The sequence below is a fragment of the Belonocnema kinseyi genome, chromosome 4 (assembly GCF_010883055.1).
Source record: "Belonocnema kinseyi isolate 2016_QV_RU_SX_M_011 chromosome 4, B_treatae_v1, whole genome shotgun sequence".
Lineage (NCBI taxonomy): Eukaryota > Metazoa > Arthropoda > Insecta > Hymenoptera > Cynipidae > Belonocnema > Belonocnema kinseyi.
This window is the reverse complement of record NC_046660.1, coordinates 90,849,295-90,863,749: the sequence shown is the minus strand read 5'-3', so window position 1 is coordinate 90,863,749 and position 14,455 is coordinate 90,849,295. Positions and strand designations below refer to the sequence as shown.

At 25.6% G+C, this 14,455-nt stretch overlaps 2 protein-coding genes across 4 annotated transcripts in view; one reads left to right on the top strand and one right to left on the bottom strand.

Annotated features, from left to right (window-relative positions):
- Positions 1-2,188, top strand: part of LOC117171007 — a 254,157-nt gene extending 251,969 nt beyond the window's left edge. Inside the window, exon 19 of the mRNA XM_033358052.1 lies at positions 1,689-2,188. Coding sequence (XP_033213943.1) covers positions 1,689-2,144 — 456 coding nt within the window. The 3' untranslated portion in view covers positions 2,145-2,188. The remainder of the gene's footprint in view (positions 1-1,688) is intronic.
- A 7,024-nt stretch (positions 2,189-9,212) lies between these two features.
- The window catches only part of LOC117171879 (solute carrier family 35 member F2-like), a 14,190-nt gene continuing 8,947 nt past the window's right edge, over positions 9,213-14,455 (bottom strand). For 2 of the 3 annotated variants that reach the window (XM_033359518.1, XM_033359520.1), the window contains exon 8: positions 9,213-11,547. In XM_033359518.1, coding sequence (XP_033215409.1) covers positions 11,265-11,547 — 283 coding nt within the window. In that variant the 3' untranslated portion in view covers positions 9,213-11,264. The remainder of the gene's footprint in view (positions 11,548-14,455) is intronic. The other variant, XM_033359519.1, reaches the window with a different exon arrangement.

Sequence of the window (14,455 nt, the reverse complement as noted above, 5' to 3'; positions counted from 1 at the left end):
TCGTCTTTTTGGTTTGAAAATGCATAATTTTAGTTGAAAATTCGTTGTTTTTTAAATGAAATTTAATTATTCTTTGAAAAATTAACTGCTGTCCTACTTTTGGATGTGTCTTCTTTAGTTGAAAATGCAACTATATTTTGAAAAATCGTCTTTTTCGATTGAAAATTCAACGATTTAGGTAGAAAATAAACTTTTTCTTGAAATTTTATATTGTGGCGTTGAAAATTTAACTGCAGTTTGTTTTTTTTTAATTCGTATTTTTGTCAGTTAAAAATTCAACCGTCTCACAGATAATTCGTTTTTTGGTCTGAAAGTTTAACAATTTGGATGAACTTTTTTTTTCGGGAATAAATTTTTTTTAACTTTTTTGTTTAATTCGTCTTGTTGGTTTGAAAATGCATAATTCTAGTTGAAAATTCATTTCCTTGGTTGAAAATCCGCTGTTTTTCAAATGAAATTTAATTATTCATTGAAAAAATAGCTGTCCCATTTTTGGTAGAAAATTTAGCTACTTTAGTTGAAAATGCAACTATATTTTGAAAATTCTTCTTTTTCGACTGAAAATTCTACGATTTTGGCAGAAAATAAAATTTTTGAAATTTTATATTTTGGTGTTGAAAATTTAGCTTCAATCTTTGTTTTTTGTTGTTGAAAATTCTTCTTTTTGTAGGTTCAAATGACAACTATTACATTTTTTTACTAAGACTTAATTTTTTTAGGTTGAAAATTTAACTATTTTGTTAAAAATGTAATTATTTGGTTGCAAACTCCACTCTTTGATTGAAAATTAACTGTTTGGTTAATAATTCGTTTTTCGTAAACATCAACTTTTAAATTTGTTTTCAGAATTCTTTGTAGGTTGAAAATTCAACTATTTGTTCAAAAGTTGAACTATTTTGTTGAAAATACAAGTGTTAATCCTAATCTCAATCTTTTTTGTTAGAAAATTCGACCATATAGTTGAAATTTCATCTTTGCAATTTGAAAATTGAACGATTTGTTTCAAAATTCAGCTAATTTTGTTAAGGTAATCTTTTTTGGTCGAAAATTAAACTGTTTTGTTTAAAGTTATCTTTACCTCAAAATTGATATAATGAAATAATATATTAAGCTTCGAAAAAATTGTCATTGTTACAAACAATTTTTATAATCAAATTCACTTATTTCGTATTTTTGAACAAGAACTATTTTTTGTGAATTATTTCTTTTTGTCTCATGAATTGTATTTTTTTAGTTAATTTTCATATAATAATTATCTTTGTTTGAAGAAAATTGTTCTAAAAAACTTGATTTAGTTCCAATTTTGGAACATGCAATCATAATTACTTTCATAAAGAAATTAACTTATTTTGAATTTTTTAACAAGTAATGTTTTCTGGGGAATTACTTCCCTTCATTTAACAAATCTAATCGTGATACTATACATTTTCATTCAGCTCACAGACACACAGATAGGCAGACATACAGACACACACAAATCTAATACCTTCCCTGATGAGAATGTAAAAATCACTGTTCCGGCCTTTTGTACTTTCGACGAAATCAGGTCGAGGTTCAAAAATGCAAAATAAGTAAATTCATTTACAACAATTATTTATAACAATGTGAATTGTTGTGCTAAGGAAATCTATTGTGTCAAGATATTATTCTTCAGACCAATTTATTGTTAGACTTAAAATTTTTTCCAGTTCGGTCGGGGTCAGAGGAAAAATAACCTGGACACTCTCAGGTCTCGAAGAGCCGCAAAAGAGCAGCACAGTCCAGAGCTGGATCGAGATAAATGCGAGGTCAAAGTTCATGAAAGTTCCCCGCCTAAACCAAAAACTCTGAACGTCCCTCTCGATTACAGAGACATCGTCGAGTTGAACCTTGTTAGCGAAAAAAGCAGTGTTGGAGTTTTAGGTGATATTCCCATGACCGAGTTTTCAAGGAATCGTCAGGAATCTCCAGTCAAAGTTCACAGATCAAAAGACAGTAAAAAAGAAAGTGTGAGTGAGAAGGAAATCCAAAGTCCTGATTATGGGGTTGAAGCTGACATAAAAGAAACTTCTCGAGATTCCTTTTATGATCTTATTGGTGAGGGAGAAGATGTTTTCAAATTTGCAGATGATGATGAATATGTTGATAACAAAATTACAGTCTGAAAAAATCAAGTTTGAGTACATACTGTGTATAGACTCTGATTAGAATTTATTTAGACTCTTATTAGACTCTAATTTCGAAAAGCCAAGGGTTCGTCGCTGGTTTTCTGGTAAAGTTGTAGAAGTATAGATTATAAAGTGTGTGCTAAAGTGGTCATAATAATACGAACAATTTTTCTCAGGGGCTATTCATAAATTACGTAATATCTTTTTGGAGGGGGGGGGGGGGGGAAATTATTAGAAATTAAATTAATTTAATTTAATTGCGAATTAATTACATTAAAATATTAAACATGTTATATGAGGGGATTTATACTATTAGGTAATATTTTGAACAAATCAGCCCTATAGAAATCCACGTCCCCAAAATGATAATATAACGTTAAAGTCCAGTAATCACAATAAGAGATTGTAATAACGTTATAAAGACATCAATCTCGGTATGATTAAATTAGTATTTTAATTTTTTCTAGTATTCTTTGCTAGATATCCATAAAAACAAAGTATTTTTTATATTTATTTATATTTTGTATATTTTCCGGGGAAAAACAATTGTATTCATGAAAGAAAGGTTTCTTCTTTTAATAATATCCAAGCCTTTTTTAGAACTTTTGAAATTACTACGACCCCCAAATTTTTTCAAGATTTTTTCAACTTAATGTACCCTTATATTGGGTCATCTACTTTTCTAGATTTGACGACAGATTAAACAAGAAGTCAAAATATTGATCTAAAACCTTCAGTACAGAATTTTAATCTTCTGAATCATTGTTAAAATAGTAAATAAATTTAAGTAATTTGATAAAAGATTTTAGAAAATGGTATAATCTCGTATTATAACATTTTAATTAGCGTTCATTATGATCGCAATCGTTCTTTAAGTACTATCGAATATTATTTTTAGAATTTGAATATTAATTTAAAATGGGTTTCAGTTCTCTATACAGATTACTTTTGTTTGAATATAACATTTTATCCCAGCAGGAATTAGAAACAAATATCCCAGTGGGCACAACATTTTAGAACGTAATTGGAACGTCATAAAAACGTTTCTTGAATGTACAAGTCAAAGGACGTTATTTGAACGTTTTAAAAACTGTCCTAAGTCAGACCATATAATGTTCTAAACACGTTTTATATTCGAATTTCGTCTTTAAAACATCTCTGGATCATTATATGTTTATGGAACGTTATATGGACTGACTTAGGACATTTTTAAGCCGTTCTAAAGATGTTCTTTAACGCTTGTGCTCACTGGGAAATTAATTAAAAAATTAATTTGAGATTCTATATTGCAATAAGGGGTTTCTAAAAGACAAATTCTTGAATATTCTGAATCTTCCTAATGATTTCCGTTTTTCGAATGTATTTACAATTGAAAATTCACCAACTTGTTTAATTTTTAATTTTTATGATTTAAAATCATTAAATGGTGCACTTTTTAAAACAATTTTATCTTAAATATGTGCAATTGAAGATTCTTTAAAATGTATATAACCTAATATTGATGAAATTTTGAACGCTCTTTGTTTAATAGTTCAATTTTAAAGAATTTTGAAATTGAAATATCTTTAATTTTAAGTATGTATGAATAAAAGTTTCTAAATTTTAATGACTTTTAAGATAAAACCTAAAATTTCCGATTCATAATCTTCAAAATTGAAGAAGTTTCGGGTAAAATTACCAAAATTAATGCATTTTTAATTTTTATATATGACCACCTTTTGATTTGAAATTTTTAAAATTTTAAACTCTTCAATTTATAGTATTTGCAATTAAAAGTTCTACGAGTTTGAAGAGTTATAATTTAAAATACTTTAAATTCGAAAATATTGAATTGAAAATTATTTATTTTTTAAAATTTGTATTTTAAAGTTATTTAAATTTGAATGTGTTTTTTTTCTTAATATCTAGTTCCGTTTTTAAAATTTACAATAAATAACTATTCCATGTTAAATATTTGCAATTCAAGGTTTTTAAATTTTAAAGATGTATAAGTACACATTCTTAAATTTAGATCATTTTGAAAAACAGCGGTGATGAATTTTCAATTATCTAAATGTCTAAATCTTCTAAATTGAAGAAATTTAAAGTTCAATTCTTAAGATTACAGAATTTTTAACTGTAAAACTTGAAAATTGCCTAATGTTAAATTGTAAAGGTTTAAAATTAAAAACTTTTCAGTTTTAAAGATTTAAAATAAAAATTTCAACTTCTTTTTTTAAATAGTTCAATATTGAAGATTTGCAATTTAAAATTGATCGATTTTTAAGATTTTCCATTGAAAAATCATTAATTTTTGAATGTTTGCAGTTTAAAATGATGTAATTTTGAACATAAAAAAATATATATAGTTCAATTTTGAAAATTTCCAAGTTAAAATTCTTCAACTTTTAAGATTTTTAATATTGAAAATTCATGAATTTGTAATGTTTATAGTATAAAATGATGCAATTTAAAACTTTTTTAATATTCAGTTGAATGTTGAAGATTTATAATGGAAAATTCTTAAATTTTTAAGATATACAATTGAAGTCTCTTCAATATGTATTGTAAATAGTACAAAATAATGCAATTTTGATTGGTTTTTTGAAACAGTCTAATTTTAAACAAAGATTTTTAATTAAAATTTATTCCATTTTATAGATTCACATTTCAAAATTCTCCAATTGCGAACAGTAAAAATGACAGCGTTGATTTATTTGTTGGAAATTCTTATATTTTTTTACATATATAACATATGTTTATTTCTTTAAAAAAAGGAATGGTAATTTAAATGTCTTGAGTATTAAATGACTAAATTGTGTTTAATAACATATGACTAAAAATATTATTCTTAATTACGTACCAAAAACTGAGGGGGGGGGCAGTTCCAACCATTTTTTATGACTTGTTATATATGGGAGGGATAGAAAATTGGTAAAAAATCTATTACGTAATTTATGAATGGTCCCTTATATTTAATCGTAACTAGAGCCATATTCAACACAAATTTGCTACCATGTTTTTTATTTTCTTTAGTATTTTTTTCGATTGCAGAGTTGACAAGCAAACACAAATAGATAATAATAGAAGTGAAAATAGAAATCATTAGAAGAACAGAATATTTAAAAATATTTAAGATAAATATGGAACCTTAGGCCACTTATCACACTAATAGTTGTAGTTGTTAGTTATTTTAAAAAATCTTAATATTTTTTTATGCAACTTAAAGTTAGATCAACCCTTGAAAATTAGCGACGTACCCTGAAAGGCGAATTCGGTGCAATGTAAGATTTTGTAAAGAATCTTATACAAGAGATACTCATCTAGCCTAGTATTGCCGTTAATCAGATTTTAAATCGAACTGAAGATCGATACTAACTGTGAACTGATGATAGAGATAAAATATTACGCTCGCACGTAGATGTTTTTCGTCATATTATATGCCACTATGATTCAAGACTGCTTCGATAATAATTTAAACGCTTAGATTTATTATTACGAAAAACAGGGATGACCATTTTTTTATATCTGCCAAATTGTTTTAAGTGCTAATTATTTATTTGCGAATTTCGCTTTTATTTATTTATATATTTATTTACATATTTATTTATTTATTCAGGGTGGCCGTTTTGATGGAGCAAAACAAATTCCCAGTCAATTCTCGATTTTTTCTAGTTCACTCAAATTTGTCACGGTCATTGAAATTTAAAGATTCAAACTCTTGAAGGTAAAATATTTTTTATGTTATTTATATATATACATACATATATATATATATATATATATATATATATAAACTGAACTACAAATTAAGTAACTCAAAGTGGAATTCTTTTGAATTATAAACTTTTCAAATTAAAGCTCAAAATTTTTTATTCAAACGCTCAATAATATACTTTTTAAATTAGAAGCTAGATTATTTTGTATTTGAAGATGTTAAAAATTAATAATTGTTTAATAAAAATGAATTGTTTCCCATACTTTCTTAAAATTAATTTTTCAAAATATAAAACCATGATCGATTTTCCAAGGAGTCTTACTCAAATATTTTTATTATTTTGTAATCTTTTAAAAAGTTTTAAATGATACTACATTTTTATTCATAATCTTTATAAATTTACATTTTGTTTTAAATGTTTTCAATTTTTTATTAATTTTTAATCCTTGCAAAACTTCTTAATAACTCTTAAAACTTACTGGCATTTTTTCTAAATTAATAATTTAATCATTATTGTTCTATTTCTTGTTATTCATAAATTTTTTTAATCTTTCTAAATATTCTGTTAAAATTAATTTTCCAACAAAAAAATTATTTTTATGATTTTTGTAATTTTTATAATTAAAAAAATTAATATATTCTGCTGAAATTTTTAAAAATGGTTGGAAATATTTGAAGGCTTGTCGGTTTGGCCCATTTAGGTGTTTATTTGGATTAAATAATAAAATGTTAATAATTCCATGTTATCTGGGACTCTGTCCTAAGTTATATTCCAGATTAAAAATTATTAAAATTTTATTATTTAAACAAAATAACGACTCAAATATGCCAGATAGATGTTTTGAACCTTAAAAAGCTTTAAAATTGTATTTCGAATTCTTCAAAAATCTATACTTTCTTTGCAAAATTTTTAAATCTTTTTAAAGTAAAAATTTTCAAAAACAGAACAATCAAAACTTGTGACGCTTAAAGTTGCAATCTAACGTTTACATATTTTTAACTAATAAGGCTTTCGGACTGGAACAGTGAAATTTGTAACGTTATAATCTGTAAATGGTTTAATTTTGAACAGATTCTGAATCATCCTGTAAAATTAATTTTTTCCATTTTTAATACTCAAACTACAGTTTAATTTTCAAATCATGAATTAATTTATATTCACAGTTGATCAACTTAAAATGTTTTTTGTTACAACAAATTTAATTTCAAACTTTCTCTTAAATTTTCTCTTAAAAATAAAGACCCAAAATGGCAAATTTTTAACTTGAAATTTTTAAAAATATTGAAATCAAATTGATTTTAAATTACAATATATCGTGTCATATGAAACTTGTAATTTTATCAAGTGATTGGATAAATTTTTGTTCTAAAAATTGTAAATTTTTCAATCAAAAAAATAATTTACTGACATTTTCCGGTTTTTCCTATTCTCAAAAAATTCCCGGTCATTTCTTGGTTTTTTGATCCAGCGGCCACCTTGTTACTAAAATACTAATTTATTAAGGTATCAATTAATATTTATTACTCTTATGTGATGAGAAAGTATTTTTAATCTAAGGCATGGTTACGAGTTGGCAGAATATTATTTGACGCAAATTAGTAGAATAATTGACTGCGATAATTCAGTCAGAAACAGGGTTTCCTAATTTAAGTAAGGAGTTTTATTTAATAAAATTTTATTGCATTAGTTACTAGAAACTACAGTCGAGACTTATCAGAATTCGTACCTTGAAAGGAATGAATGAACTGAAAGTGTGGGTATAAATTTACTTGTACAGTAGTAAAGAATAAGATAGAGAACTCAATTTTCAAATAATTACAATTTTCACCCCTCTATAAATCATTGAATTACAATTTCATTTTGAGTCCTATTTAAATTTTTAATTATTTACTTGTATAAAGTATTAAAAGATCAAATTTAGAAAGTAATCAAAATCAACTCAAACTCAGTGGATTCAAGAAATAAAATTAAAAAGATGGTTTATAATAAGAACAATACAAATGTTGACCGATTCTATAACAGTAATATTGTATCACACAAAAATAAAAATATATTAAAAATAGAATCCAACAAGGAAAGGAAAAGATGAATTATTTGTAATCATCTTCTTTGTGATAAAGAACTGTAAAGCTCAAGCTTCTTATGTTATATCTAAGAATCTCAGTTTTCAAATAAATATTATTTATCAAACTTGTTAATTTTTAATAAACTCAAAAGCTTCTTTAAAGAATGAAAGTAATTGAAAGGACTTGTGTGTTGAGATTCATAATATATTCACTACACGAAGTGATCTATACTGCCGAGCACCATAAATATAAAAATAAAAAAAAGACGATAATTGTAAAATACGTATAAGTGTCTACTTGCATATGATGTATTTTTTCTAGTTAACTGCATACTTGTTATAAAAGTGAAAACCTTTAAACGTCTTGTATACTCACGCACACAAGCACACGGTCGTAAAAAATTTCACAAAAGGACAAGGCAAAGCATTTTAATTTAGTTTAATTTCAAATTAACGTATTTTTCATTTGAATCAAAAACATTTGAGTTAAGAAAACTAGTATTTATTTATTAATGAACAAATTCATAAACTTGAAACCGTAGTTTTGAATAGTTATGCAAGTATAGCAAATGAAATATATTTTTAAAACTTATTGAATAAGAAACATAGTCACTTATATCACTTTAATTGCTGATAAGTTTTTTAATTATTGCCTTGTTTTTTACCAAGCCTATAAAATCATGTACAGAATAATAGCATTTTCAAATAAAATTTTCAACTCACCAATCACCAATCATAAAACACCTGAAACCTGAGTATTTAGTAAATAGAATAATAAATGTTTACATGAAACTCGCAATTTTCTCTCTTACGCCTCTTAAGTACTCTGATGTAAATATTTTTATTCGAAATTTATTATTACTGCGCAAGTATTTTAAGTACTTCACGTTAATTTTTTAAACGTTGCAAGAATTAGATTTACATACCAAAGATTAGAGATTTTCTTTATTTTTCTATAAACTGTGTTCACAGTTTGTGATAGCGATTTAGTAATTTTTATTTATTATTATACTTCTATTTATGATATAAAATAATTGATAGGTTGTATATTTCAATGACTAGATTTAATTTTTTTAATTTGACTGTAAAACCTGAAAATTAATTCAAAACTATATTTTTAAATCGATAGTTGCATTATTTCTTTATCTTACACTATTCTCCGAAATTCTTTCGCAGTATCACGTACTGAGTACGAGTTATGAAATAATGTTCATCAACGTCGACAATGCGAGAATGTAACATGCGAAAAAAATGTAATTAAACCTCGTTCAATGATGAGACAGAATATAAATTCCTCTTTTCTTCACATTGTCTTATTTATTTTCAGAAAACATTTCACACAGTCCTTAAAATAAAGCTATAATAGTGCGCAAGACCCAGTAATCACAAACCACTTTGAGCAGTAGGATTTTATTTAATATTTCATCCTAAGATACTAGACAAAAAATACTAAAAAACAGCAAGTAAAAATGTTTACAAAATTAGTCTGAATGGGGTTACACTTTTTCTTTAGAAACTGTACGATCTGTTTTTCCACCCTAAATAATAAATTAATATAAATCTCAATCTATCTAATACATATGCTAAAAATAATTTCTTAAAGCTTAAATTCCACCAAAGTAGAATTTCTTAACTGAATAATAATCCCGTTGGTCAGATATTTCTTGATAATTAACTATTTCAAACATATTGAGCTAGAAAAATAAATGCAATATAATCATTTTTTGAACGAAAGAGGTTTTTTTTGTTGGGCCATATTCTCAGAATCAGGTACAAGGAATTAATTATTAACAAACTCAAATCTTTTTCTCTCCTCTTATGATTAATCTAGCTAGGTTTCGAATTTCCGTTAGAGTTGAATAAGAATATGTTTTGAAATATTTCAATAAAATTAGTAGATAATACTGTGTTGTCACAATCAAATTCCCCAAAGTGGTTTTTTTCTTCTTGAATTAAAATTATTTTAAACCAGCTTAAGCATATTGTTTCTTGGAGAGATTAAAATTTGGCACATTTTCGCCGCAATGTATAATTATTAATACTCGTATAAACGATAATTTTGACGAATCTAAAGAGCCGAGTGAATAATCTCAAAAAATAAAATTCTCTATACTGTAAATTTTCCAAAATATAAAATTATCGAAAATTTAAAACACCCAAAAATTCATAATTTCATTATTTAACCATTTTTTAACTGTTTAGATTTGGGGATTTCGTGATTTGAGAGTTTTATATTTTGAATACTTTTTTGGCAAATTTTCAAGTGTCAGGAAAATTATTTTTTAGGATTTTTCAGTCGTCCCATATTAACTAATAATATTAAGAATACAGGCCAATTTTCTGGCTTCTACAAGTCGATACTTGACAGCTATTCTCGACTATTTAAATCAGGGTAGATGTAAAATGTACACAATTTATAGGAAACTTTTTGAATTACGAATTAAAAGTGCATTTCTTGTTCTGAAAAATTTAAACAGATATTTTGTCATAATAGAAAAAGAATTTTCAATATTGGAAATATATCAATTAATAAAATGATTTTCTTTATTAGTACCATATAGGAGAGACCACCCTATGGTAGATAATCAATAATTAAAAACACATACGCTAAAACTAATTATATCCAATTTTAATTTATTAACATATACAGTGTCCTAACTACCAATTAAATTAAATTTATAATTTTACATACTTTAGTATGTATTTTAAATGAATGATTATCTACTGTAAGTTCATTATTTATTGTAGAATGGTCTCTTCTACTTCTATTATCTACACTGGTCTAAATAATCGATTCTTCCTCCAAAAGCTATTATAGTCTTAGAGGTAAGAATGGTTTTATATTTATTCATCTTACTAATTTTATTCTTAGATTTTAGAATGCCGCCAATGGGCGAGAAAAGTCTTACATGTTAATGTAGTATGTAAATTAAGAAAGATTTGTATTTTTAATTTTACAAAATCGAATGAATGTGTAATTATTATATGAAGTTCAGTCTTTCGAGGTGTGCGAGTAGGCCTAAATCCAATTAATTTTTTTTTAGTTATAATCTCGAAAACAGAAAAGGTGTCAAAGAAATAAGCTTAGCATTATTATCGATTGTTTTAACGTGTCTGTTTTTCATTGTCTTCTTTGGTGGATTTGTTTTCAATTAATTTATTTTTTTAAATTAGATTTTCATTTGAAATCTTTTGCCAATTAACATTCAATTTTTAAAATATTGAATATTCGAAATTTTGTAAGTTAATTTGCGATTCGAAGAGTTTATTGATCTATTGAATATTTTTATTTCCACCAATGGAAGACTTTTTTGTGTTTTTGACACGAATTCTTCATCATAAAGGGCTTCATCATCAAGATGAGCGCATTATGACATTTTCATTATTGAGATTGGAATTTGAAGGTGTTTTTCCAGATCTCGATGGGACTTTCAGATTGGTTTGGCTCCCATAAAATGACGTAAATGCAGTATCAGAGCTGACACTCAATGGCAAACTGGTAGCATCCATAATTTCTCTTTCACTGCCCAAAGTCGATGCTCGCATGTCGAGAGTTCCACTCATTCCTGACATTCCTGAACTGGTGGCCATCTCCACCTCGCAAGTGTCATGCGACATGTGTCTTAAAATAATATCACTTTAAATCATTGTTAGATACTCAGATCTTGCCATCTTGGAGACATTTCAATTATTTTAATAAAAATACAAATAAATTACGTTATTCAAAGATTGTAGACCTTGCACTCACTTCAAAGATAAAAAATACTGTAAATACTGTTACGAATTTGGAAAAATTGTAAAAAAAGATTCATGCAATTTTTTAAATATTAATCTTATGTGAGGCCTGAAGTCAAAAAACTTTTATTTAAAATTTGATTCTTTACTCTATAAATTGTCAAATTCAAATTTATTTATCGCAAAATTCAAAGTCTCTTCCCCATATTCCTGAGAGTTCTTCACTTAAATGCGAAATCAAGTAAAAACCCCCAGTTGAGAATTCATTATTTCGGGTAACAATTTTATTGTTTGGTTCAAAATAGAATTACACTGCCGTGCAAAAGTTTTAAGCTACCTCTTTTTTATGACTGAATAAATTATCTTAATTTTAATTATACCAGAGCTAAAAAAATGTATCTTTAAAATGTTGATTGTTTTCGAAATTCTGTATAAAATAAGCCCAGGGTGAAGCCAATTTGTCTAGTTTTTAAGTAGATATTGCAAAAATAGTGTAAATTTCAATGTTTTCTTAAATTTTCAATAACTTCCGAAATAATTAAAAATTTCCAATATTCTTGGGCTCATTTTGAAGCTATTTCTTCATTATATCACAACAGCTTACGAGTATGAATTGTAAAAAATTTCTTTTCGAATTGCAAGAATTTAAATTTGTAATAAAAAAGTTTGAAAATCTTGAAAACACCTAATCTGTAGGCAAATCAAAATAAAAGTTAAATAAATATATATTTTGAAGAAATTACATAGAAACTTCATGATTATATGTTTCGTATATTTTACAAAAATATTTTTGTTACCAAAAATAATATTGCAATTTTTCCAACTTTTTTGTTACACCTTCAAGTTCTTGCAATTCAAAGAGAAAATTTTACGATTTATACCCATATGCTGTTGTGATACGGTGAAAAAAGGGTTCAAAATCAGCCCAAAATCATTAACCCATTAACGATCAAAGCTATCAATTTTATAACATGAGTTTGACCGCAAAATTCATGGGTATAACAAAACAATAAACAGATCAAAAGTACTGTTTCTTATGTTTTTGGGTGAGCTAAATTCGAATCCGTGGTCAAAATTCGGATATTTTGAGTTTAAAATTAAATCTGGCGGTTTTTGTATACAAAAATAGTGAAAAATGTTTTATTTTTTATTTTTATAATTTTTTTCAGACATAAAACGCTTTAATATCTTAAAATTTCTTCAACCATCGGTGCATAAAATTCTTAAACTTTAACAACAAATTTGTGTATATATGCATTTTCTTCCAAAATGGCGGACGAAATGCAAAAATGTTCCAAATACTGGTTTTTTCCATCATCTTTATTTTTCTCAAGAACGTGAAAGTTTAAAAAAAAGTTCCATGGAATAAAAATGTCTTGAAATTAACCATGGAACACTATGAAATTTTTTTAGATATTTTAGAAAAAATTTTTGATTTTTCAAGAAATCAAAAATTTGAAATTTGCGAAAAAAAATTTCAAAAAATCTTAAAAAATGTGTACTAGAGCCTATAGATTTTGGGAAATAATTGATTTTTGCATTTTGTCCGCCATTTTGGAAGGAAAACATATATATATATAAATTTTCTGTTAAAGTTTGAGAATTTTGTGCACCGATAGTTGAAGAAATTTTAAGATATTAACGCGTTTAATGTCTGAAAAAAAAATTATAAAAATAAAAAATCAAACATTTTTCACTATTTTTGTATGCAAAAACCGCTTACCCAAAAACCTCATGTTATAAAATTGATAGCTTTGGTCTTTAATGGGTTAAAAAATGTTCACTATTTTTGCAATATCTACTTAAAAACTGGACAAATTGGCTTCACCCTGGGCTTATGTTATACAGAATTTCGAAAACAATCAACCCTTTAAAGAGAAATTGTATAGCTTTGGTATAATTAAAATTAAGAGGATTTATTCTATAAAATGATATAAATATCATATTGTTGTACAAATCAAACTGTTATTTAATTTTATTTAAAATTTTGCTGTTGAAATATTGACTATTATATTTTTGGTTGAAAGTTGAACTTTATATTTATTTATTCGTTTATTTTGTTAAAAATGTGTTTCTTTTAGTATAAAATTAATCTTATTGCTTGAAAATTCATCTTTTGGTTTAAAATTGTACAATCTCATTAAAAAATTAATCGCTTTCGATTGAAAAAATAACTTTTTTATTAAAAATTCAACTATTTTGTAGAAAATTCGTATTTTCGGTCATATAATTCCACAATTTGATAGAAAATTTATGTATTTTTTTAGAATTAATCTTATTTGGAAGGAAATTAATCTTCTGTATTGAAAATTCATCTTTTTTGGCTGAAAATTTAACTATTTGACTGAAAATCCAACTATTCTGTAAAAAGCTCATTTTTTATCGAAAATACAACTTTTGGTTGTAAATTGACTTGTTTTGTTTGAGGATTCAACTATATCGTTGAAAATTCATCTTTTTTGGTTCAATTGAACTGTTTCAAGAAATTTTTTTGTAATTTTTTCGAAAAAATAGTAAAATAATGCCATCGTTAAAAAATGAGAAATAGTGTTAATAATGTGGTGAGTCCAAGGCAAATGAAAAGACAAATGAAAAGTTAATCGATATCAAGTTAAGAGATTTTTATGTTCATGCAGAATACTATACGCTAGCAGGGTTTTTATTTCTTTATAATTTAAATATAAACATTTTGAAAAACCATTATTAAACAAATTTGCAAATATTCAGATTTTAAAAGAATTTTAAAACAATAATGCATAAGTTCGAATAGAAACGCTTAATTGAAAACGCTATTAAACGCTAATATAATA